This window comes from Hippocampus zosterae, chromosome 4 (genome assembly GCF_025434085.1).
Source record: "Hippocampus zosterae strain Florida chromosome 4, ASM2543408v3, whole genome shotgun sequence".
Taxonomy (NCBI): domain Eukaryota; kingdom Metazoa; phylum Chordata; class Actinopteri; order Syngnathiformes; family Syngnathidae; genus Hippocampus; species Hippocampus zosterae.
In genome coordinates, this window is record NC_067454.1 from 6,878,819 (window position 1) to 6,904,731 (window position 25,913).

Below are 25,913 nucleotides of genomic sequence, written 5' to 3' on the forward strand. Positions count from 1 at the left end.
TACACATTCCAACCAGTTTATGTTGACAAGTTCTTTGTTCTAATGAGAATGCAATCTCCTCGTGACATGATTTATGCAGCAGCTTTAATGAAGCTGAATGTATAAAAAAAAAAAAGGCATATAATGAAGTCTCACAAGCTGCCACGGGCTAAGTGCTGGTTTCACCTTGAGCTAATATCTCCATATTTTGTGAAGCTTTCAGCTTGGCAAAGCAATTCTCCCATTTTCATTTTCGTTGATATCCCATTTAAGATGATTCTCCTGCCAGCATGCGATATGATAACATAGCAACAATGTATTTTAAATGTAAATCTGTTAATTGGCACAGTGTCCTCCGTGTTGTCATTCAGTAATTGCTTCTTATCATGATTGGCACCACCTGCCCAGCCACACTGATGAATCATCTTTTCTTTCGACACATACTCGAGAACGTCTCAACACACTGCGGGCTGTTGCCTCCTAAGTGCTCGCCGCTCGCATCATCGCAACCCCCTAGCACCGCTCTTAGTCATCATGGTAACAGAGGCGCTACTTGGCTCTGGCCTTGCAGTCGTGGGGAGCGAGGTGAGCGCGGTCTTATTTTCCAGAGAATTCTGCAACCAATTTTTGCTTCTTGGAAAGTGACAGCAGAGAGGTAATACCAGGCCATTAGCTGGCCACAGGTTGAACCGGGAGCAGGGCCCTCGTCCGAGCCAGGACCGATGGGCTTCCTTCCGCGGACTACATTAATGTTGGGATTGCTTTGGGAGCTCCCGAGGTGATAATCAGACAGGATTTATCTGACGAGCTCAAAGACCGCCTGGCAGGCGGCAGGTGTTGCTCGCCAACTTGCAGCATTTCACTGCCGACCCCTGCGGAATCCCTCAGTAGGATCTTATGAAAAAACTGTTTTTGTAGAGCAATTAGCAGCAACAACCATCGGGACACATTTTTGCATATTTCCCATCCTCGGCAAAAGTGATTTTTGAACGTTGCTAAAAGACAATTCAGGAGAATCGTAAATGCTTAAACTGTGCTCAACAACAGTTAGGCTTAGCCATGGGAAAAATATGTAGATGTGATTAAAAAAAAATGTATAGCTGTAAAAATTGTATTTTGTTTTTAGAATCGAGTTATTCCACACTGGATTGTAATCAGTTGTCATGTCGTCTGAATTTAAATGATTCGTCATGTATGTTTTGGTGGACCAGCTAAGACTCCACATTTTTAATGCCGTGCTTCTAAAAACAATTACGTCAAAACACTTAACATGAACATATTAGCCCAACGTTTCTTTTAACTCGTGTATTTAGAATAAAGTTGGTGTTTGCTGCTCATTCGTAGGTATGCATTGTAAATAACTAAGTTCTGAAAGTGTCACAAAATTGCTGCAACACTTGAGTTTAAAGTGGTATCATTGACGAGGCGATAACGCAAACAGTGAAATGAACACTCCCCCACTCCGCCAGTAGATGACGCTGTTTCTTTCCAATATGTCCCTCCATCTATGTTACTCTCATCGAGTGCAAGTTCTCAGTAAGGATCACTCTTAACGACAGCACCTATGCCGCATGCTTTAAATGTGTCCCTACTCCAACAAACCTGAGCCAGAATAATTGTCATATTCCTCCAGAGTTTTCTGATGAGTTGATCATGTGAATTATGTGTGTTGGATGAGGGAAACATCTAGAATCTGGAACATCGCTCTGATATTAACCCATAGCGAGCCTGGCTCTACTTGGGATCTTCAAGGAGGTTACTGTTCGCTGTCAGGTTGGGCAACTCTACCTAATCCTCTGCTAACATGTCACCTTAGAATGAGAAGGGAAGTTGGGCGGAATCATATGCCTAAAAGACCACAGAAATATGCTGAGAGGTGCATTTTTCAGAGACTAGTTTTACTTATGCTCAACAAAAATCCTTGTGAGCTTGCAAATGGTGGTACTGTAGTTTTCCTGATGACTACCATTTTCTTAAGATCAAAGCGGCGCTCAAAACAAAACATAACATGCAAAAGTCCCACTACAGTAAAAAACTGTAACCCCCCCCCCAAAATATATCTTGCTGCGATTTCACGATATGACCATAAAATGTCATCAGCCGGCAGCCCGGTCGCTATGTCCTGCACAGAGCACTCTACATTCAGCCCGAGGTCCTGGCCACATTATAAGCTGGCACCCTCCGCCAGCCCCTCCTCTTTCTCCACCCCCGCCTGCCACCCTTTTTATTTATTCTTTTTTTTTTTTTTTTTTTACACAGTGTCCCACCCAAACCATGCCTGTATTTCACCCTCCTCCCTGGTCCCCTCGAGGCGCTGCGTGGGCTTCCATGGTGTCAGTGTGGCGGCCTCGGTGTTGACAAAGCAGAAGACGCATCAAGAGCTCACTCAGCGCACAACAAAAGCATGGCGGTCTCCAGTTTCTCTCTCACACCAGAGAAGGGTCCCTAGAGGGGGTCCCCATTCCTATCGGGTCCCCCTCAAACCTTAGCAGTGTGTGTGTGTCTGTGTGTGTGTGTGTGTGTGTGTGTGCGCAAGCAACCGTCGCTAAGACAGCACTGTGATGGATAAGTGCAAATATAAAGCATAAGTCAAGGTTGCCACTGGATGTCATCATGACACATGCACTCTAATGAGGACTGTGGGTGCTGCCCTTCAGGCATGCAGAGAGGGGGTGGGGGGTAGGGTGGATGAGAGGATGCTATGTGATGCATAGCAGATGTGATTGGCGACATGGCGCCGTTCTCATCGTGACTGCAAACCAAATATTAGCAGCGAACTGACTTTTTTTTTCCAGCCGTGTCGTTGTTACGTGCAGACAAAATGGCGACTTTTTTGACATTTTCTGAGGGAAAACACGGTTTACAATGAACATACTGACGTGTGAGTGGTTAGCATGACTGCCTCGCAGTTCTGAGGTTCGGTTTGAAAGCGAGGACATTTGGATTGGAATCTATTGGCTCATTCTTCCCGTAGTTGAGTGATTTTATTCCTGGTACCCCGCTTGCAAAGTGCTACACTGAGGCAAGAAGATACTATCGCCACGTCAGAAATGTGTGCAGCCCCAAATAAGGCACTCTCAAATTTTATTTTAAAATTTTTAATATTGTCGAAAGGTTAAAACCATTACAAATGTCACAAATAACCTGGACAATCTTTCATTTGGTTTCTTACATCTTCGGTTCAAGATTTTGCCATTGGCCCGAGGTCACTTGGATGGACGTATTGATCAACATTGATCAACTGTTTTTACAGATACCAAGGTTCCACTTTAGTCCAGTAAACTCTAAATACAGGGGCCGGACAGATTTTCAACAGATTGATGATGATGTTTATGATGATGATTTATTAGCAGTAGTAGTGGTCGTAGTCGTACCACTCGTATGAATATCGTCCCAACAAATGAATCATTTTTAAATCTCAACATGCTTGGAAGACGCCTCTATTTTTGCCCAATGCGTGTATCTTGGTGAAAAAAAGATGTATTTTATAGACCCCCCAAAATAACCTACCCCCTAAAAAAAGAAAGAAAAGAACAAGAAAAAGACTCGATAGCACCCCCTAGAGGGGCAGAGAAAATTAACCCCGACACCAGTTTTACCAATCGATGCGAAATTGGGTGACCGTGTCGATCATAACAGGACGCGTGAATACGTTTCAATCAATGACCAATGCCAGAAATGGAACAAGAAACGGTTTTTATTTGAAGCAACGATAATGGGCAAATTTCAAAAGAGCCGCAATCGGAAACTGATGTCCTTGCCTAGAAATTAGGACGCTATATTTCATTCACCGTTTATTGTGGCGTTAAAGTTTGGTGATGATTTGTAGGATTTATCTTTTGGGTGCAGGAGCCTGTTTATCCCTGCTTACAAGTTTAAATCAGTATTACTTTTGCATGATTTGACACGCTATCTTCCTTTTAACGGGCCGCTGTTGAATGCGGAAGTAGCATCTCGACGGTGTGAAAATAGATCTGATTCGAGACGGACGACTCAGCACAAAAGTCAGACTGGTAAGTGCATATTGACTTTATGATGACTGAATTTGTGATGTGAGATACATTTAAACTTGAAAAGATTGTTGTCGTTAAAGCAAGAACTTTATTTATTGTGAGTGATACCGAATGTGAGGTGACCAACCAACACAAAGTCAATCAGGACGACGCGGTAAAATGGGATTATTTTTTGTTTCGTATATCTTCTCAAAAATATCTGTCAATATACACAAAGATAAGTTTATACCCCGAAATGCAGTCATGCGTATTTTGAAAATGTTTGGTATATTTTGAAATATTAAACGATTATATTTTGTGACTGCGATTGGCTGGCAACCGATTCAGGGTGTCCCCCGCCTACTGACCGAAGACAGCTGGGATAGGCTCCAGCACCCCCCGCGACCCTAGTGAGGATCAAGCGGTTTGGAAGATGAATGAATGAATGAATGAATTATATTTTGTGACATAAAAGTCAATAAACACGAATGACAGAGAAACATCACTTTTGAACACGCAAACTGAGACACTGTTGCAGCACACTCCTCCCAGCTCTCCACACACAGACACACAAATGCATACACACACACACACACACACACACACTTTCAACAAGCATCTCAATCAAACCCATCACATTCAGAGTAGACCTGAGACGCATAAAGTTGACAGCACCAGGGTCATTGCACTTCACCTTTATCTGCCTCAAAACAGAAATCTCCGAGGTAAAATGGTTTCCTTGTGCTTTGTGAGAGCCACAATTTCCGATTTGGAGCAACTTAAGGCAGTGTTGCTTTTTTTTGGTGGGGTGGGAGGGGGGGGTCTTTATTTGCAATGTAAGCGAATGCCCCCCGAAAACACACACACACACACGCACACACCTGGCCTATTAATAAAGTGACACTTTTTACCCCCGCTACTTCTCGGAGGTGATGCACAATAAGTGTCGCTTGCGTACACACACACACACACACACACACACATCCTGACATCAAGCAGAATGTCAAATGGCTGCAAGAGCTGAAACAGCCCGGCTCCACCAATCGCACACGTTCACTTAAAACTCCCCAAAGAAAATAATAAGAAATGCAAGTTCCCAATGTTCATCTTCAACTTTCTCCACATGGCCAGAGGGGAGCGCTCGTCTGATGGCAAATGCTTGGAAGACATTCCGGATGATGCTGCTCTGACTGAAGGCTTGATGCGTACGTATTGTTTTGTTTCTGTATGGCATGGCTCATCTTATTCATCAGCATCAAAAGAAATCAACAAATGCTCAAATTAAAAATCATTTTTGCAGAGGATCAAACGCGATGGTTGCTTTCAACCGAAATGGCTGACTTGGAGATTTTTTTTTTTCGTGCGTCCCGATATTGTAAAGATATCTAGCAAACTTTTATTCAGCGTAGTAAATCTTAAATTATTGTAAAGCTTTGTGAGGATCTATGACATCATTAAAAATGTGTTGGGAGAGGTGTGGCGGAGGGGGCGAAGAAGCTCTGGAGGCACACTCATGTCCTCCTTAGCGTGACATTAACAGCACCTGCTTATCAGGCCTGGAGGTGATGTTATGATTTTTCATACAGGGCCATGCATGAATTCATTGACTTCATTAATGCAAACGGGTGGCGTTGCATGGGAGAAAACTCGTGATTTGCGCGCATTTGAAACGATACGCAATGTTAGCTTCAAAGTGTATTTGTGATCAATAATCTGATTGGAACCTACGTGTCATCCAGGCACCTGCTGTTGCGAGGCGCACACAAGTCCTCCACGTGACCTACTTCACATTGACATGGCGCAGCTAAAATCCATAAATTAAGGAAATTAACTGATGCGTCCCCGAGCCACTTTGTAAGCTATTTAAATCTTTAAATTTACAACATCCCTGCATAGGCCCGCCGCATGTAATTGAACTAACTCCAGGCTTGTTTCCTTTTAATGAGAAAAAAAAATCCAGGTCCCAAACCCCCCCCCGACATCCCTACAGTTTGTACCTCTGGAAACAACAAATCTGTGCCAGGGGGGTTTGGATGAGGGGGATTTCTGGGGCGCACTGGGGTCTAATTACCAAGACTTGGCCCGCTTCAGGGTGAGACGCATTCCCAAACTGCCACCAGTCCCGCTGTCAAATATTGCCAATGTTAGTCTGTTGGAAAACTTGTGCTTAGAAAGTGCCGGTCCATTAAGATGGATGGAAATCGCACACTTGCCGTATGATCGACCTCCCACCTACGCTCCCTTCCAAAAGTATTGGAACAGTGAGGCTGAGTCCTTTATTTTTGCGGTAAACCGAAATCACAAAAGGTGACGATGAGACCGGAGGGCAACAAGTCAACTTGTTTTTTTAATTATTATTATTATTAATATAAAAATAACAATAATAAATTATTTATTAACCAAATAAAATATAACTAATAATTTATTAATTATTAATAAATTAATAAATTTATTAATAAATGTTAATTGAATTTATTAATTAACAAGTCAAGTTGTTTTTTTTTTACATTATTATTATTATTTTTTTTTTTTTTACATGTAACTGATTTAAAACCAGACATCTGCCAATAGGTGAAAATCAAGTCATTGTTGAAGATGTATAATTATTCAAACAATAAATTGTACTGAGGGGCGGCCCGGTGATCCAGTGGTTAGCGCGTAGACCTCACAGTGCAGAGGTCATGGGTTCGATCCCGGCTCTGGCCTTCCTGTGTGAAGTTTGCATGTTCTCCCCGGGCCTGCGTGGGTTTTCTCCGGGTACTCCGGTTTCTTCCTACATTCCAAGAACCTGCATGGCAGGTTGATTGGACACTCTAAATTGTCCCTAGGTGTGAGTGTGAGCGCGAATGGTTGTTCGTCTCTGTGTGCCCTGCGATTGGCTGGCATCCGGTTCAGGGTGTCCCCCGCCGACTGCCCGAAGACGGTTGGGATAGGCTCCAGTACCCCCCGCGACCCTTGTGAGGATAAAGCGGATCGGAAAATGAATGAATGAATAAATTGCACTGAATTTCTGTGTTCATCTTGGGATTTGGGTTTAACCTGCACGTGAACGCTACACCGATGCGAGTTAGAAGTGTAACCAAGTCAGTCATCCGACACTCGATGCCTTGAGTATTTTTTTTAAACTAATTATGTAATCGCTCTTGATTTGGAGGACTATTTACTTGAATCATATTTTTCTAAAGTATCTCAACACTTCATTGAGTACAAATATTGCCTATACATAGATCCTGAGCAGTCAACAAACCACAGGCTCGAAAAATGGAGAGAATGGGACAGCTCTGCACTAAATGGTGCAATCCAAAGCCCAAACGAACATCTTCCAAGTGGAACAGCCATCTCAAGAAGGAACTGGGTGACATTAAATAGAGCTAGAACCAGAGTAGGCAAGACTCGGAACAACACCTATAAATGGGGACTCTCACTCAGCAGTGAATGTCCGTGTGGCCACCCAATACAAACAATGGAGCACATTCTTCGGGACTGTGAACTGGGGCCCACCTGCACAGATCAAGACCTCTTAGACACTAGTGATGCTGCCAAGCAATGGATCCAGTACTGGCGCGACAAGATATGATGATGATGATTGCCTATACACGGGAGAAAATTAACTTTGATCACTTTTATAATTGTGTTTCGATGCATTTGGGGTGAATATTCTACCTATTTTCTCAAGACTGTAAAAAATGCGTGAACTGACAAACTTATTCAGGGTTCAAATAATTATTCCTCCCACTGTAGTGGTGGTGTTGTTATTGGAATGACAGTTCGGGGGAAAAAAACACACCAAGAAATGTGCATGCTTTTATATTCTCCCTCAATTAAACGTATTGATCGCTATGATCAATCATCATGTAATGTAGTACCCGCTTCTTGCGCTAGATGGAGCCAAATATCAAGAAACGTGCCCTCTTTCCCCTCTCTTTGGCTGCTGGTAGTCGCGAGTAATTACCGGGCTCAATGCTGCATCAATTATTCACACTTATTTACCCGCAAATAAACAAACACACGAATAAATAAATAATGGAGCACCTTGACTGACTTCAAACTTCTTTTTTATTTTTTTGGACAAACAAAACCGCTTCACGCATGATTCACTTCCATTGTGTCACACACATATGCAAAAATAACAATAATCAGCTTGCGAATCCCATTTTGCAAAAGTCTGGAGGCTGTCTGCTTTCATTTTGAGCATGAGTGAGGAGTGTGTGTGTATGTGTGTGTGCAAGTGCCTGCGTGTGTACGTGTGTGTGTTGTGGCCAGATATCTCCATCTAAGCCCCTGCGCTATAATTGAAATGGCGCATTTGGCTGCGGGCGGCCTGTGAGGGCTGCTTTCTGCTGCGGCGTGCATGCACGTCCGTGGACGTCATTTGATTTGAATGGCCTGAGGGGAGTGAGTGAGTGAGTGTGTGTGCGAATATATGTGTGTGTGTGTGTGTGTGCCTCTTTGCAACAACAACCACATCATCATCACCATCATCCACTCCAGACATTGAGGCGAAGAGCTGGAAAGGAAGAAGAGGAATTCTCGGATGCTGATTTTGTTGACTTTTATCAACAAGTTCTTATCGGCTTTTTATGAGAGCACGGCGAGAAATGGCTGACTGGCCGACTTTGAACTTTGGAGATGGAGCTTGAACGCCCTTAGCTTCAAGTCGCCTCTGGGACTATTAGTACATATTTTAAAAAACCCCGTTTCCCCTCTTTTTGTTGTTTAAACTTTGAGTGAACGCGAACGTATGTTCCCTCTTTGTTGTTGTTTTTATTATTCCCCCCCCCCCCTCCTCCGTAGCCCGGGAAAACACAGACACGTGCACGCGCACGCAAACATATAAGTTCCTATCTGTGCGGGCGTAATTTTTCGAGTCCAAGAGGGGAGGAGGTGAAGAGAAAGAGTGAGGAGGGGGGGGGGGGGGGTAGGGGGGGGTTATATCACGCTTTTCTTTCCCGGAGAAAATTGCCTTGGCGAGAGAGAGGAGTTGAGCTAATTGTAGCCTAATCCCTGGCCCAGAGGCGCTCGGGCAGCCCGGAGCCACATTCTTCATCATCATCATCATCATCATCATCCCTTTCTCCCTCTTCGGGATTCTTTTTTCTTCCACTCCCAATAAACGACAGGAAGACTTTAATTTCAAGAAGGAGGCGGAGGAAGACTAAGACGAGGGGGGGAAGGAAGGAAGGACGCAAGGAAGCAAGCTCATCTATCGATGTTCAAGGTAAGCAAGGACGCCTCCTGCGTGCGCTTCTTTTCTTTCTGTCTGGCTTCGGACGCTCGCTTGACAAGCGAGGGTCGAGGCAGCGGTGAACGCGTCACACTTTTTTTGCATTCTTACGTGCGCCGTTTCTCCGCAAGATCTGTGTGTGTGTGTGTGTGTTTTTTGCCTCCCTTCGCTCCCAAACCGGACAAACCGGCAAGCAAATATCTGAGCATTTTTATTTTTTGGTGTCTCTTCACCCACGGGACTCCCATTTGGATTCGCCGTCTACCATGTTCGAAACGGTAAATGCGAACGACGGTTTGTTTTGTGCAACATTAGGATCGTATTTTTTTTTAAACCGGCGTGTAACGTCAGACGGGGAATACGAGTAATGGTAGTAGTAATAATAATAATAAGACGCCATATTGAACATTTCTCCTTTTTCTGCATGTGTGCATGATGCGAGAGTGTGGTGATATGTGCTTTCATTATAGCTCCTTTCAAGCCAGGGACCCCCCCCCCCCACCCCCCAAAGTTGGGGACTCCAACTTACTACGTCATATATTGCCCCTACGTTGCCCTTTGCCCATAAATTATGTGACTGCTTGACTCTGATTATTAGTACTAAAATCATCTGCGGATATTTTTATCATGACGCCCCACAAAATTGGCGCATTTTTTTTGTCTTGAGCCTTTGATGTCAGGGAACAGATCAGGGGAAACTGAATCAAGGTTTAAAATTGTTATGTTTACATTTCGATGCAAAGGTTGCCACAGTAGGTTGTTGTACTTTAGAAAGAGAGGTGGGTATTGCCCCCCCCCCCTCTCACACACACAATTTCTCAAATCTCCTTTTGCCGGGATTTGGAACGTAATCCCATGCTCATGTAATCGTATTAGAGCAACATGATACTCCAAGTGAGGCGGGCACCACCCTGGGAATTTCAAAAATAATCACCAAACACTAAAGACTATTGAGATACACCCCCCCCCCCTCTCCTCCCGCCACCCCCAAAAAAGAAAAAAAAAATCACATTGTGCAACAAGCTGATCATTTTTGTCGATTTAATGATGGGTGAAATCCAATCATTTCAGCGTGCGCTTTTTTTTCTCTTTTAAATGTGGCTTTAAACCTGTTGGGAAGAAACATGTCAGCTATTATAAAAGGCCCCCCAAACCACATGTCCCTCTTACGTACGTCATCCTTCGCATTAAGAGTTGACTGTGTCAGAACAAACTCTTTAATTCAAGTAAAAACTGAGCTATACCAGTTTATGAAAGGACCACTTCGGTTTTTAATAATTTGTAAATATCCTTATTGTACTGTCCTTTTACCTTTAAATAACAATGAATGACCGTTTTCAACTGTTTGGTTTAAGGTCAAACTCTTGACACACTATTATTTGACTATTCTATTATGCTCATGTGGTCAAGTCATGTAAAAAAGTCATGTGGATGTTTCAATAATGAGTCCTTAATCTTTATTTAATTTTTTTAATGATCACAAACATCACAGAAACCAAAGTCTTTTTATGACGGAGCACAATTTAGCAAGCGTTATGGGGGTTCACAAACAATTTCTAAACCCATAAGGAACCGTTTTGGTAACCTGCACAGCAGTCTGTTTAATAGTTTTTGAAATACGGCGCAGAGAAGTTGCCCAACTTCTAAAAAAAAAATAATTAATGTAACGCACAGCAATAATTACACACGCGCAAATAATCGAATTATGTTAATATGGGTTTCCTTCACCACAGACTTCTGTATAATGCTTCTAGAACATAATGACATGTTTGAAAGGAATTTTCGTTAATTGGCCAAAAGCACGCGTCCTCTACCGTTGTCTGCGTGGAGCGTCGGCGGCTTGCTGGTGGCATCAACTTGCTACTTCAACACCTCCTTTTAGGCAAGCGTCACTGCACCGACTCCAGCAGTTCATTTGTTCCCCTTCCGAAATTGCTCTTCAACAAGGATGTGATCACTCAATTTGTGTGTGTGTGTGTGTGTGTGTAGGTGTGCAAGTGGAGACCACCCTCCCCTTTCACTCCCACACTGGTGTGTCTGGGTGCATCACATCTCTCCCATAATGCGACCTTTAATTAGAATATTGCAGCAGCAGTTTGTTTTATTCCCCTAGAGGCTGACACCTAGCATCCACCCCCCCCCCTCTCCCTCTTTCTCTCTCTCTCACACATCTCTCTTGTCTATCTGTCTGTCTGTCTCTCTAATAAGCATCCTCCTCCTCTCCCCGCCCGCGGTGCCGAGCCAAAAGATGCAAACATACTTAATTAGAGGCGCCGCGGTGTAGTAATACGCAGACGAGGAGGACGCGACCAGGCAGTCATGGAAGTGATCTGATCAGGAAGGATATCGTCTCTGGTTTTTTTTTTTGTGTGTGTTTTTTGCCACTGTAGGATCCGTCTCTCTCCACCATTCCTCTGTCTTCCTCCCCCCTTCCTTTTCCTTCTCCTTTCAATGGCTTTTTTGTACACTTGCTTCCAGGAGGGGCGAAGCATGTCGCGGCTCTCTCTGACCCGGTCCCCGGTTTCCCCCCTGGCCGCCCAGGGCATCCCTCTGCCGGCGCAGCTCACCAAAGCCAACGCGCCCGTGCACATCGACGTGGGCGGGCACATGTACACCAGCAGCCTGGCCACGCTCACCAAGTACCCGGACTCGAGGTAAAGGAGGTCTTGTGTCATTTTGTGGTCTGTCTACACCTGCGCGATGCTTGAACTTGTCAACAGAGGTTCTTGTGAGACCTCTGGAGGGCTACTCCTCGATGGTTTTATTTCAAATCCGCTGCGGTTGGCGAACAAATCATAGAAAATCTGTCTATCTCCAAATGTCTTGTGGCTCGAACCGGTCAACTTTTGAGAGCATCGCAACTTCTCGTTGGAGAGCATTTGTTCTTTCCCCACGTCGTGACTATTGTGCATTGACGTCGGATGGCAGGCAATGGCCGACTGTATCGTAACTTCAATCTTGTGAGCGTGATCTAAGGCATCCTTTTAAAAAAGGGAAAACAGTGACAAACGTTCATTCTTAAGCTCCTGCTGCCTCTAGCGTTGTGGTTACGACACAGTTTTGGATTGTCTAAATCAGAGTTTTATCTGTTAAAAAAAGATGTGTGTATGTATTGTCGGCGTCGGAAAAAGAATGACGTGACTTTCACAGTTTGTAAAAGAACCAGTATTGTAGCCAATTCCGACTTTACGAACACAATGGTTAATTGAAAGAGGTTATACTGTAAGTGAACTGCACTGTTTTGGATCAGAATGTGTCACATTTCCCTCAACGGAAACACAGATCATTTTGTAACGACTGTAGCATGACTGTCCAACTACAAAAAGAGTGAATGAGCGCACGCAGTGTCAAGTATGCGTGGAGCGGTGCCATATCTTTTTCATTTCATGAAAGGTAGTTTGTAGTGTTCTAGGACTGCACCGAGTCACACAGTGAACTACTTTTAATCTTTTCAGGTTTCGCTAAATGACATAACCACAATGTGAGGAAAACCTTTCAGTGTGATGAAATTCAGTTCCATCATATTTGTTCAGGTTGGGTTTTTAGTACAGCTCTCGAATTGTATTCGGTGTACCCGAATCACGTGTCCAATGAATGTACTCTCAAGTGCACAGTGACCCAAGAATCTGCTCGCATGCTTGATTTTAAAGGTAAAACGCTGAAAATCGGAATTCGGATTCCCCACAAAAGTGGCTAATCTTACACCTATACTGGAACGACACTAAAATACCAAACGCTACTTTAAGAACTCACCTCTCACGTAGGTTTTCTTCAGACAGTCTTCAATGTCAGAACGTCCCATGTGGGCCAAGGTAAACACACACCGGGCGGGTTGTTAGAAAATCTGCCAAATTGGCTACAGGAAACAATCCTCCTAATCCCCTGATAATAAAAAGGCTTGATAGGAGTACAGTCAGCTGACAGGAAATCCCCAGACAGCTCCGCATTTTTATGTTTTAGGCGCAAAATAAAAGCTCATCTCCGACACGGATTGACAATTGTTGTTGCCATTGACGCTGTTAACGTCAACATCATAGGTTTTAGGACCTTTCGGATCTTTTATATATATTTTTTGTAGATGGCAAAACATGGTCATGAAAGTGTGGCTAAATGATGTGGTGTCGTTCCTTCAAAGCGCACAGACAAAGGCTAGTTATTGTTTGTATATCTATATAGATGTAGATATACAGTAGATAGATAGTCAATTATCAAGCTTGACCTGTGGCTTTTTCGGTGGGGGTGGAGGGGGAAATAAAGACATACAGTACCAACTTGCCACCTTCATGAACTGCACTCCATACTTGTATAGCTGACCCCTGCTATTTGTAGGGATAAGGACCAAGCCAGCTTGTAAAAAGTGAAAATCTGCGTATGATTCGCGCCCCACTGAAAAGCATTTTGAGTAAAAAAAAAAAAAAAAAATCCCCAGAATTCTTGAAAAAAATGCTGGTTAAAAATTCAATATGTCTTCCACCAAAACAGGGGGTTCTATATATATTTTACATATTCCAAAAAAGACGCAAATATGTTCCTATGGCCGCAACTAACTAAAAAAAATGTTTCTATAAAAAAAGCGTTTGTAGGTCAGGGTTATAAAGCAAAATATTACAAAAAAGTTCACTCCGCAGGATGTTTTGTCCAGTTTGAATTTTTGGTTATAAATCTGATCTTTTTTTGTACTCATACACATTACAAAAACAATTTTTACAAAATAATTTGACTCATGGCGCCGTGTTTACAGAAGTTAACATGATCCCGCGTTTAAGGGCTCATTTAATTGTCAAATATCCTCAAAGTAGCAAGACGAGAGGAGGTAGAAATATTTTGAGGGGAAATGAGACAAAGCCCCTCAATCTCCTCATTCGATGTAGACGTCTACTAAATATGACATCATGTCATTGCCGCGTGTAATAAATGAACCGTCCTCATTGGCCAAATTACTACTATTGCAAATCCACGTTATGCTTCATGTTTCAAATGGGATTAAATTAAAGTCTAATGTAAAGTCAACTCTGTTACTCAAAACAACTTTGCTGATTCCCAGATGATGTCAGTGGTCTACATTTTTGGCTTTTGATGGCATATAGTTCTGTTATGTATGGATGAATGCAGAAACTGCAGAAGATTTGCATATATATCCGATTTATGTCCACATATGAAACAGGCCAAAATCAGACTTGAAAAAAAATATGATTTGTACTGTTCACCTGAATGAAAAAAAAATCTGATGCGTCTCGCATATACGGGCAAAAAAAAAATCGGAATTGCGCTGCAGTGTGAACATCGCCTTAGTCTAATAGATTTTGAAGATACTGTTATAATTTCCTTTAAGACGGCTAAAAGTGATTGACTGCAAAGATATACAATCGAGCAAGATGTACAAAATATACATTTACGACACTATTACTGCAATCACCAGTATTAAAATACTTAAATGGGGTCTTCGGGTTAGCAAATATACAGTAGTACCATGTCCTTCAAAGTGCTTTTTCCATACTCCTTTAAAATGCCGCCGACAGCTATGCAAAAAATGCTTTGTGTACACAGTGTTTCTACATTACACTGCCCACCACTGGCCCGGCATGCACATTGCACTGTTTTCAGATTTTTTTTTTTTTTTTTTATTCTTCATTTTTGTTCTGGCCATTTCAACAACCTTTGCCATTTTTTTGCATGAAACTTTTCTAAATTTTCTAGGTCATCCTTGTGTAAACAAACTCCGAAGCGTTATACAGTGTTTGAATATGACAGTTGCCTTAGTCGGCAGTGTAAGATGTTCCAAAGACGTTTTTGACGGGCAAGCAGGCAAACAGAAAACACACATAGAGAGTCATGTTAGAACATTGTGATGGTTACACGAGCGAGGTGAAGATGCGAGCGCGAGTTTGGCTTTGAGTTCCTTCTCTCTCTCTCTCTCTCTCTCTGTCTTCACACACGCTCCTCTGCTTGCTCGGCCCGTCTCTTTCTGTTTCTTTCTCACCCGGGATCGCGCGCACACACATACGCTCACTGTTGTCTCTCGCTTTTCCCAGCCTCCTCAGAGCACACTTGGCCTCGGGGCCCTACTTTCCGCCGAAGCCAGTGGAAGGAGACCCCCCCCCGCACCCCCCCACTCTCCTCCCCGCCCTGTCTCCTCCGCCCTCTCTTGCCTCCCCCTTTGTGTGAATTAGGATAATGGCTGACAGCATAAAGCAAAACAATTACACTGTGGCGGGATCCCGAGAACGCCACGCACGTCCGGTCGTGGTCCGGGGTCCAGAAAAAGGGAGGGGGTTGGGGAGTGGTACCTAAAAGAGCATGGTTAAGGAGTTTCAAGTTGATGGTGACTTTTAATAGATCGTTCGCTGAATAATGCAGTGTGCCAAGAGAAAGTTAGTCTAGTAACGAATGTGCGGCTATCCGTCTTCCTCAGCGCCAGGCCATATTAAGGGACAGTGGCCATGAAACATTGATGGCACACTCTGTGGAGCTCTCGCTTGAAAAGAAGCTGAGGAAATTAGGGGTGAATGCTCCACACAGACAAGGAAGCTATTTGGATAGGAACACTGTTTTTTGTTTTTTTTTCCTCGGCTTTGTGTTCTCTTCCATGTGTGATCAATCTAAATTGGCATCATGCATTCTTTTGCTTTAAATACACACAAATGGCCCACTGTCACGACACCGAACATGAGGCTTCGGGAAATCACTCTTTTTTTTGATTGACTTCTTATTTTTCATTATGTTGATGTAGTCTTTGCAGATTTGAGGACCTTTTTACGAAGCTGTACTATAGCAAGTTGATTTCGTTCGCAATAAATTGTAGCCATGTGGCAAATGGTTAACCTAAACTTGTAGCCTATTACTTTTCTCTGCTCAAGCAGTAGCAAAGTCATAATTACAGCATTCAGAAAAACCTTCTTGGCATTAAAATAAAACACCAAATGAAAAAATAGTCAGTCGGGCGGTAACTGAGCGATCCTTCTTGTCCCGCATAATTACGTTTTTCCTACACTGATGCTCAAATTATTTAATTGCCCGCCATTTATGGAGGACTATTTTCATGCCAAGCGTACATCTAGTGCAAATTGCAGTCTTACTCCGCACATGGCTGGAATTTTCGTTGGCATTTTTGTCGAAGGCCAAAATTACAGTATAAATGTGTGTTTGTTCCGATGTGGGAGTGAACACAGCTACGCTGATTCCCGGGCCAATCACAGCGGTCTACATGGTGGAAACACCACAGACTCGCTGCAGTCCGTGTAAGACACTGGCGCACACAAAGTATTTAGATCTCCACTTTAAGACGAGGTAAAATTGGCCGCTGCAAAGTGGGCACTTGTAGACAGTCTTCCACCCCCATTGTGGGTCCTTGTGTCAAAACAGAGCCCCCTTCAATGCATGCTGATGACATTTTTATGAATGAAATATGATGATATCAACACATATCAGCGGAGCTCAGTATCCGTCTGCCTGCACATGGGTCAAATCCAGCAAAATCGCATCACACCACCTGCGCCACAACTTAGACCTGCTTTCAACTGGTCTCATTGCGTTTATTCTCCTTTCTGTCACCAAATTTTCAGGTGTGCCGTGGGCTTATAATTGAAAATGTATCTCATTCTGCCAGAACGCCTCACGAGGTAGAGCACAGTGTGCAAAATTCCCAAATATGGTCTTGGTTTTCAAGCCAAATCAACTTTCCTTCCTGTGAAAATAGGGCCCATGTCAAGATGTTATTAACTGAGAACAGGCTATGTTTACTTACTTACATACTAATCAAATACTTTTGAGTTGTTTGCCCCCCCCCCCCCCAAATTATATGTGATGATAAATAACGGGAATGTAATTATTTTCACTGCATTGTTTTTTTTAAACATATATTCTGCATTGCAGTAATGTGAAAGTGTAGTGCATTAGTGCAAGTATATTTTTTTCATCAAAAAAATAAATAAAATTGCTGCAGGATTCCCTATGCTCATTGCCAGACTGCAGGCTGCAAGACCCCTCTTGGTCCAAATCTGATCTAAATAACAATGTGAATATGTTAAAAAGGTTGCCCTCAAAGTATCAGTAAGAAATAATTGGGCTTTTCTTCTCCCTCCGGGGATCAATCTCCAGTGGGGAGGTGTGTTTGACTTTTAAGCTACCGTGAAGCATATGAATAGAATATTGATAAACTTAAAGCATAATCGGACGCTGAAATATGTCTATGTAGTTTATGTGGCCAAAACTTGCCCGTGTTGCAACAAAAAAAAAATCTCAAAGCTAATATTCTCTAATGTTAGATAAGATAAGATAAGATAAGATAAGAAAACCTTTATTAGTCTCACAATGGAGAAATTCCCAATTTACAGCAGCAAAGTTATGAAAGTAAGAAGTAGAACAACAAAATAAAGGAGCTGCTGGAAAGGCAGCCACTCTCGCGGCGCCATTTTGAAGTCAAAATAACAAAAATAACACAAGACAACACATAGGACAGAGACAGTCGTTCAATCTTCACCAATTTTCTGCATACACTTTGTTGTCTGAAGCAGTTCTAGATGAAAGAGGAGAGGATCAAAGTGTCCTTTCTCCAGTGGATCAGAGACGTCATGCTGAAAATGTGCACACGTCTGCTACAAGCTAAGTTTTGAAAGCAAACACAAAGCTGTAGCATCCATTGACGAAAAGAGATTAGTTCACTTCTCCTGTCCCACGTAATCCGCTTCAAACTCCAAGCCGCGACTCCCAGCTCCAAATCCGCATCGGCACTCCGCGCCAACGCTCCTTTCTTCTCATTGTCGGCTCCTCAAGACCTCCATCCATCCAGCCGCAGACCGTTCAACAGCACCGATCTCTCCGCTGAACAAAGCGGGGCTGTGAAAAATGCTGCCCATTACAGGCGCAAGACACAAGCGCCCCGGGACTGTCCAGCAACGATAGTCAAATGGCGCCGACATTCCTCCAGTCAAAAACAGTGCTGGTATACCCATGCTGCCGAGAAGGCGCAACCACCAAGCACAGAGTCCTCCTTGATGAATGTCGCGGCCAAAAAATGCTGAAAAAGGTCCACATCAAGTCCACACGACGTAACAACAAACACAAAGTGACAAAAGAAACACAAAAACAACAAAAAAAGCAAGGCTCATGAGAGCACTTGCTGACGGCTGCCTACTCGGGCGCCATCTTGACTTCAAAGCACAATAACATGTAAAGCATAATAGTACAAGCACTGCACACACAACTGTAAATGTGAGCATCCTTGTTAGCACTAATTCGGCAAAGGAGGTGCCTTGGCTGGTCCATCAGTATTAGTATAGACAGTGACAGTAAAGGGTGGCAATGATAAAGTGACTAGTTTCAAGATTTTCAAAGCTAACGTGCAACTATTCTGTGTATTATTCTGTTCGACTGCCTTCAGCAATCAATTGATCGCTTTTTGGCACACTCTTCATCCGCTGGTACCACTTTTGAATATTACCGATTTTTAAAATGCCAGAAACCCCACATGTGAAACAAAAAATCGGGCCGTGTGTTTGTGCTTGTCTTATCATGTGTGGTGTACTCCAGGTGAGCAACAAAGCAACACCGCACACGTCATGATGTCTACTGTGGTACCAAGACTGAGAGGAGGTATGGTGCCGCTGGGCACATTGCCGTGGCAAACTTTTCTCTTGTCACTTTTGTTGTGAATGACGTGGGAGACGCGTTAAATTCAAACATGGTGACTTAACACCACCATTTGCTCCTCGCGCAAGGTTCAGGTGGTTTCCTGATTGACTCGCATTCTGTCTGACGTCGCATTCGCCGAGCGCACGCCTCGTCTGAACTCGCTGTTGACCACGCACATAAGGATTTGTAATTGTGAAAATGAATCGTCATTGTTGGCGTTGCTCATTCATGACACACCCCACACCACACGATCATCGTTCAAGATTAATATTAAGATTAAGAAAACCTTTATTAGTCTCGCAATGGAGAAATTCCAGATTCACAGCAGCAAAGTTATGAAAGGAAGAAGTAGAACAACAAAAAAATGATCATCCTGTAGATCAAGAGTGTCAAACTCATTTTTGTCGCGGGCCACATTGTAGATACAGCTTCCCTTAGGGGGGCGTTATGAATTTTGGGAAATCATATAAATGTTTAATCCCTTAACATATTACATCCGCAGCACACAACAAATTGATGAATAACTAGTTTTAAAAGCAGAAGTAAAAAAATAATGACTTATTGTGGATTACGTATCACAATTTGAAATTTTGATTCAGACTTTAGCAAGCATCATGGAACTTCACATGCGTGATATGCTTTCACGGGCCACTTAAAATGATGTGGCGGGCCAGATCTGGCCCCCCGGCCTTGACTTTGGCACCTGTGCTGTAGATGCATCTGAGGATGTATGATTTTGCTGACTTTGATCGCAAGTGAGAGAAAATGCACAAATTTGGGTCTGATCTGTGTGTAGCCCCACTGAAGATTTGCTATTGTTGGCCCCAAACATTTTATGAGCAGATCAAGTAGGAATTTGACAATCAAGCCTTTGCTGACTTTGGTGTTTAGGAGAGTTTAGGGGGGCATGTTCAAATTCCGCCCAGTTATCATTATGCTTGTACTCCACATGGGCACTAAAGTACATTCCCGACCATTGTGTGCTTTTGACTTTGTGGGAACAGTTTTGGGAAGGCGCTTTTATGCTCACTGTGCACAAATCAAAGCCCATAAAGGCACATAGACGAGTTTGGCGGAAAAGAACGTGGCAACGATAACTCCCAGAGGAGTGGAAGGCATCCAGCTGTGTATATTCTTTGAGTTCAAATACTTTTTTTGTGCATACAGCGTACGTGCAGCAGACTACCTGTTAAACCTCTCATCCAATTGAACAGAAAAGGGCAAACATGAGAAGGCCGGCAGAGCGAGCGAGTGAGTGAAGGGAGTGGAGGAGGAGGCTGAGGAGGAGGAGGGGGGAGTGGGTGGTGGTGGGGGGCAAAGAAAAAGAAAAACAGGCAGCATTTTAATTGCTTTTTAAAAAAGTGGAGATGAAAAACAGAGTTAGCCCGCAGGCGTATGGTGAAATTCTAGCTGGAAGAATTGCAAGACCATATGAGAAAGGAACACCCGAGGCCAAACAGGGAGATGAGTATTGGTTTTTTATAAAGCATTTTGCATCGATTTCCAGAGAGAAAAAGCAAGCGAGGGAGACGGGAGGATGGAGAGAGAAGACAAAAAGAGAGAAAGGAGGAGAGAAAGAAAGGAGCGAGGGAGGAAAAAGTCATCTTTGCTTCCTCAAACGGTCAAAGAGGAGAAGAGGAATTGTTGGGGTCAGCCGACACTTGATACAAATGCTTTTTAAAAAGTTGTCGTTGAAATCAAGAGTTTGTTCCCACTCCTTGTAATACAACTGCCTGCTTTCACGCTGGTGTGTGGGTCAACTTATTGCACTTTTATCTTTTGTCACTCGATGCAAGAAGCGAAGCCGCGATTAAAGAGCTCCTTTGTGTAGAAAAAAACAAAAAAAAACAAAAAGACAAAGCCTCGCTAACAGTTAGTTGTTTTGCACCTAAAATGATGGAAACTGCCAATTGTCTTGCCAGTGTGCACAACCATTCCCTCTATTCTGCTAAAATAAAGCAAATTTAGTGAGGCAATAACAAGATGAAACATTAGGAAAAACAGCAGCCCCAAGACCAACATGAGGAGGAGTTTTAATTATTGGGAGGAAAAGCATGTTAAATATTCAAAAATATTAAATGGGGTGGCACTCAGTAGGGAACACCTTTGTACTGTATGACTGAATTGTGCCGTTACGACAAATACCAAAAAAATGCCATTGCATCACATTATGTCAACATCGAAAAAAAATGAAATTTTTCATAGATTTATCACCCCCATGGTGGAGGAAGTTATTTTTAAAAAATGCATATTTTCCTTCCTGCACAGACAGACTATAGTGAACCCTGTTAGGTCAAAATGTAGAAACCCTAAGTACCATATTTTACGCGCTATAAGGCACACTGAAAAGCATTAAACTTTCCTCAAAAGCCATCAGTGCGCCTTATAATCCAACCTTCCTTATATTCAGATTCAGATTCAGAAAAATGTATTTATCCCCGTGGGGGAGTTGTGCGGGAGCAGCTTATTACAGAGACAGAGCAGAGGAAAAGCATAGAATGAGGGTGGGCCTGTAAGCTTAGCACTTGAGGTAGTGGTTCTAGCAACAAAATATAGTATACATATAAGTATTGCACATTGAGCAGTATTGCACAGTCCGGACACAGTAAAGACGGTATTGCACCATGAAAAAAGTATTGCACTTCAAAGTATTGCACCGTAATCTGTATATGGACTGATATTCGGATTTCTTGGGCGTAGTATTTTAAATGTTCTGTAAAGCGCTTTGTTACAGCTGCAGTGGTTGTGAAAGTTCGATATAAATAAAGCTGTATTGTGTTGTATTCCCTTTAGCATAGCTCCATCTAATGGATGCATAAAATAATTGCAGCCCCATTGTACCTTTTATTCTATGCGCCTTATAAAGCAGTGCGCCCTATATATGAAAACAGTTCTAAGATAAGGCATTCATTGAAGGTGTGCCTTGTACTCCGAAGAGCTTTACAGTGCGGACGATACGGTAATCTTTCCCCGGGTGAAACTGTCCCCATTCTAAAAACGTTATCACATGTGTCGAGGGTTCTTCAGCAGTCCCAACATAAAAGGTTTCGTAGTTACAAGTAAACAACGAAGTTAGCCCATTTAATAATGGGCTCGCCGTTTGTTGTTTAATTGTTTTACAATTGCAGCCTAAAAATGTTTTTTCTACAAAGATTTACGGAAAATAATTATGACTTCAATACTATGTTTATCTAGATTGGTTTTCAACTACAAATTTAGGTTAGGCCCCCATGCACAGCGGACCTGCTGTTGCGAATAGCAAAAAACAAAACCCAACAAATAATAGACCCTGATTATAATTGACATTAAAAAAATGTTTTATTTGGGTCAAAAACTATAAATAAGCGTTCCAAAAAGAATCCATGGGTTCTTTTTTCTTCATAGGTCAGTGGCAGAACACGCGTAGACAGAAGGCTATTTGCGCTCACATTCATAGCTACTGTCAATTTTGAGTGTTCACTGAACCCAACAGTCTATCTTGACTTTGATAGCGTGTGATGAGTTTTATAGGTTTCAAGCTAGTATTAAATGTTTAAAAAATATATAAAGTACGGAATACATTAGTATGCGACTCTTGTCCATTTCCCGCGTATGTTTCATTTGCAGTTGGGTACCAGGTGAATTACCGCATTCACACCATTAATTTTTGTAAGTACATGCGGCGAGGATGCAATCTGTCCACACTGGGACACTTCAAACGAGTCTACAGCGGAGGAAAGCTGCCTTGAGCTCCTTGTTTCAAACGGCCAGGCGAAGGGGAAAAAAAGCATTTCGGGCTAGCAGCTAGTAAAATTGAAAAATAAATGGAGGGTAATTGTTTCATGCATTTGACTGGCGTTAGACTCATTTCATTAAGTGTGTGTTTGTGTGCGCGCACGCCGCTTGTGTGACTTTGCAGAATTAGTCGCCTGTTCAACGGCACCGAGCCCATCGTGCTGGACAGCTTGAAGCAGCACTACTTCATAGATCGCGACGGGGAGATATTCCGCTACATCCTCAGCTTCCTCAGGACTAGCAAGTTGCTGCTTCCCGAAGACTTCAAGGTGAGCGTCGCCTTACCCAGAACATGAAATGATTATTAGTATGAATTGTAAAGACAACTTCAAATGTTACATTTCTATTCAAATAATACACAATGACAACAGCATGTGAAGTGCATCTGGGAAATATTCCCAGCACTTTACTTTAATGTTACAGCCTTATTCCAAAATGGAATGAATCCCCCCCCCCCCTCAAAATACCATACTACACACCCATAATGATAATATGAAAAAAGGTTTTTGAAATATTGGGCTACGTCCTACAATGGTACCATCAGTACAGTAGCAGCTAGCAAGAGAGTACAACAAATTACTGTGTGATTTATTCTGGATGGGTTGTTTAACGACACGTACCCAACTCGTTAAGATATACAGTATATTTTGAGTTCACCGGTAAGATGTCAAGTTAAAACAGTTTATATGTTCTGTATTTGACTTACTTTATCCATTTTTTCACGTTTTGTTCCATGAAACTTTCAGTAGCTTGTTGGGAATATATGCAATCAAAGTGAAGTTTCTGTATTGTATTTCGTGTCCCGCAAATGTGAAAAGTCATTTCACTAAAATCTGCAAAATGGAAATTCACACTGCTTATAGTGAGGCTAGCTCGATGACATTAGATGCTAGATGTCTACAAACATATTGTAGTATTTAATTGCAGTTAACCAGCAAGTTGAAAGATGGAATAGTTTTAAACACTATTTCAGAATATTATTGATTTTAGCCGTTGTCAGCTATTTGTTGCTGTGTTGGTAACAAGCTAGCGGCTAGTTTATCAGAGTTTTTTTCCGCTTCTTAGCATTTAGCAACTTAGCATTTTTTTTCTCCACTAGTTTCATTAGCACATTGTGAGTTTAATGAGTTTTTACTTTTTTTTTTTTTACCCCGTTTACACTCACTTGAACGATAATTGAACAAAACATCTTAGTTGACTGGACTGATTTAAAAACGCGTAATCCATTCGTTAGTTTTTGTACAGCTAATAATGCGATGAGACAATTAAACATTTTTGTGATTTCACTGTCATAACAGCCCTCCGAGGGAACACATAACTCCAAAGTGGCCATGAGTTTGACACCCATGCCTAACAAAAATATTTTTGATTGCAGTTGTAGATATAACGCTGGTTCGTTTTGAACAATAACACAGTTTATTATTGATTGCTTCTCAGAGCTACTTTTTCCATGATGCTAGCTGGCTGTCAAGCAAAACTATTTGCTCACTAATGAGGTTGTGCACTTGAAAAGACAAATAATACATAAATAAATCTTAGTCCTATGGTAAAACAGATCGGATTTAAATTAAATGAATGGCAACATTAGCCAATTAGCCAAAATATGTATGAATCAACATTGCCATTCAAGGCTCTGTTGCAATGATTAATTCATCCAAGGCTGCTTCCTGTTGAAGGATTATTTTGCGATATTGTTTATTCTCCTCATCACTGTAAACCACTTTAACTTAAATGACCTTTCCATGCCGGCTCCTCATTCACCATTCTTCTCGAAGAGAACATGGCGAGACCGAGCCACTCGGAGCCTGGAGCCAGTTCTTAGGGGGGGGCCCCCACAGAGCGTCTGAACCAGATCCAAGCCTCCAAGAACAAAACATGACATGAAAGCACAAATTTGGGCAAATGACGATCTGACTCAGTACCGATTAGTTTTCCACCTTCTTTTATTCATGCTTTGCCTCACAGTCTGTGAAATGTTCACCGTCCAATCACGCAGCCGCGTTGAAGGAGAATGTGTCCGACTTCATTGTTTCGACTCATTACAATCCCCTCGCATAAGCCTGTGTTGATCTGCATACCTTTCAATTTGCGTGAAGCCCGAGCAAAGGGTGGAGGAGGAGGAGGAAGTGGAAAAAAATGCAAATAGTGCAAGGCAAAATTGAGCATGTCCTTATCTGAACACAATCAGGCTTGCCGTCGCCCGAGGGCTGGGTCTGTTCTGCTGCTGGCAGCCGCAGCCTTGTGTGTTTTGTTAAATCAATGTGAAAGTCTGAGCAGAAAGAAAGATTTCGGCCGACATCGCTGGAACAAAAAAATATTTACTATTTATAACCACCCTCGTTACTCAACGCACAATTAATCACACAAGAGTAAGCAACGCTCAGTCGCGCTGAAGGTGTGCTTATGAACCGTTAAGTTTGTGCCATGAATCAATTCTGAGACTCACGTCTATTATTCGTACTTTTACTGTGCGAAAGCCTAAAGAGGTACACATATTTAGTTCACCCATCTTTAACAATTTCTTTTTTTTTTTTTACAATGTGAGAGCCCTCACACGTGACAAAGAAAAAAAATCTGCAAATGTTTCTTATTGCTCTTCGAGTATGTGCAAGGTGTTGATCTACTCAACATTTTTGATTGTTGACTATAAAGTGATGAAAGTCAAGCTGAAATCGATTAATCGATGAAATCATTCATATTTTTTGTTCCCTCATGGTCAAGCGGTCCCCAACTTTTTTTTTTTTGCGCCACCAACCGGTTCCATGTATCGATGCTAGACAGGCATAGAATCATGAACTCATTAGTATGCTGATTATTGTTGTAATTAGTGGGAGCCCTGTGCATGTTAAAAAAAAAAAATCCCCCATCAGTCAGGCCCTAGCCACAACCATGTGGCTCAGCTGAACTTATTGTTGACTACACACACACACACGCACACAAAGATTGTAAATATTGAACGCCTTCAACGTTTTTTTTTTAAGTCTTTTATTTTTCTCCGAACAGTTTTTTGTTCAGAGGGAGTAAAAACCACTGTTAGCAAAGCACACACCACTGGACAATCAATCAGGCTCTTCTTTTTGTGTCTTCTTATTTTGTGGTGCATGATAAATCAACAGAATCAATTCTTTTACCCCTGCGTAACTTTATTTGGAAGCTCACTAAAATTAGATTACTATTTACTGTTTTGCTCCGTCAAATTGGTGGGGGTGCCGTGAAACTGATACAGTCGTTTGGAGAGTCTTTTTATGAAATATTTTACCCTTCAACTTATTGCGCCTCCAAAACAAAATGGTGTCAACTAAGAGCAACGGCAT

At 42.4% G+C, this 25,913-nt stretch overlaps 1 protein-coding gene across 4 annotated transcripts in view; it reads left to right on the forward strand.

The window, feature by feature from the left end:
- Positions 1-3,574: 3,574 nt before the first annotated feature.
- LOC127600042 (BTB/POZ domain-containing protein kctd15) overlaps positions 3,575-25,913 on the forward strand; it is a 40,463-nt gene continuing 18,124 nt past the window's right edge. The window contains exons 1-5 of one of the 4 annotated variants that reach the window (XM_052064399.1): positions 3,575-3,992; positions 5,103-5,176; positions 9,092-9,189; positions 11,674-11,849; positions 22,724-22,868. In XM_052064399.1, the coding sequence (XP_051920359.1) occupies positions 9,181-9,189; positions 11,674-11,849; positions 22,724-22,868 (330 nt within the window). In that variant the 5' untranslated portion in view covers positions 3,575-3,992; positions 5,103-5,176; positions 9,092-9,180. The other 3 variants (XM_052064398.1, XM_052064397.1, XM_052064396.1) reach the window with 3 other exon arrangements.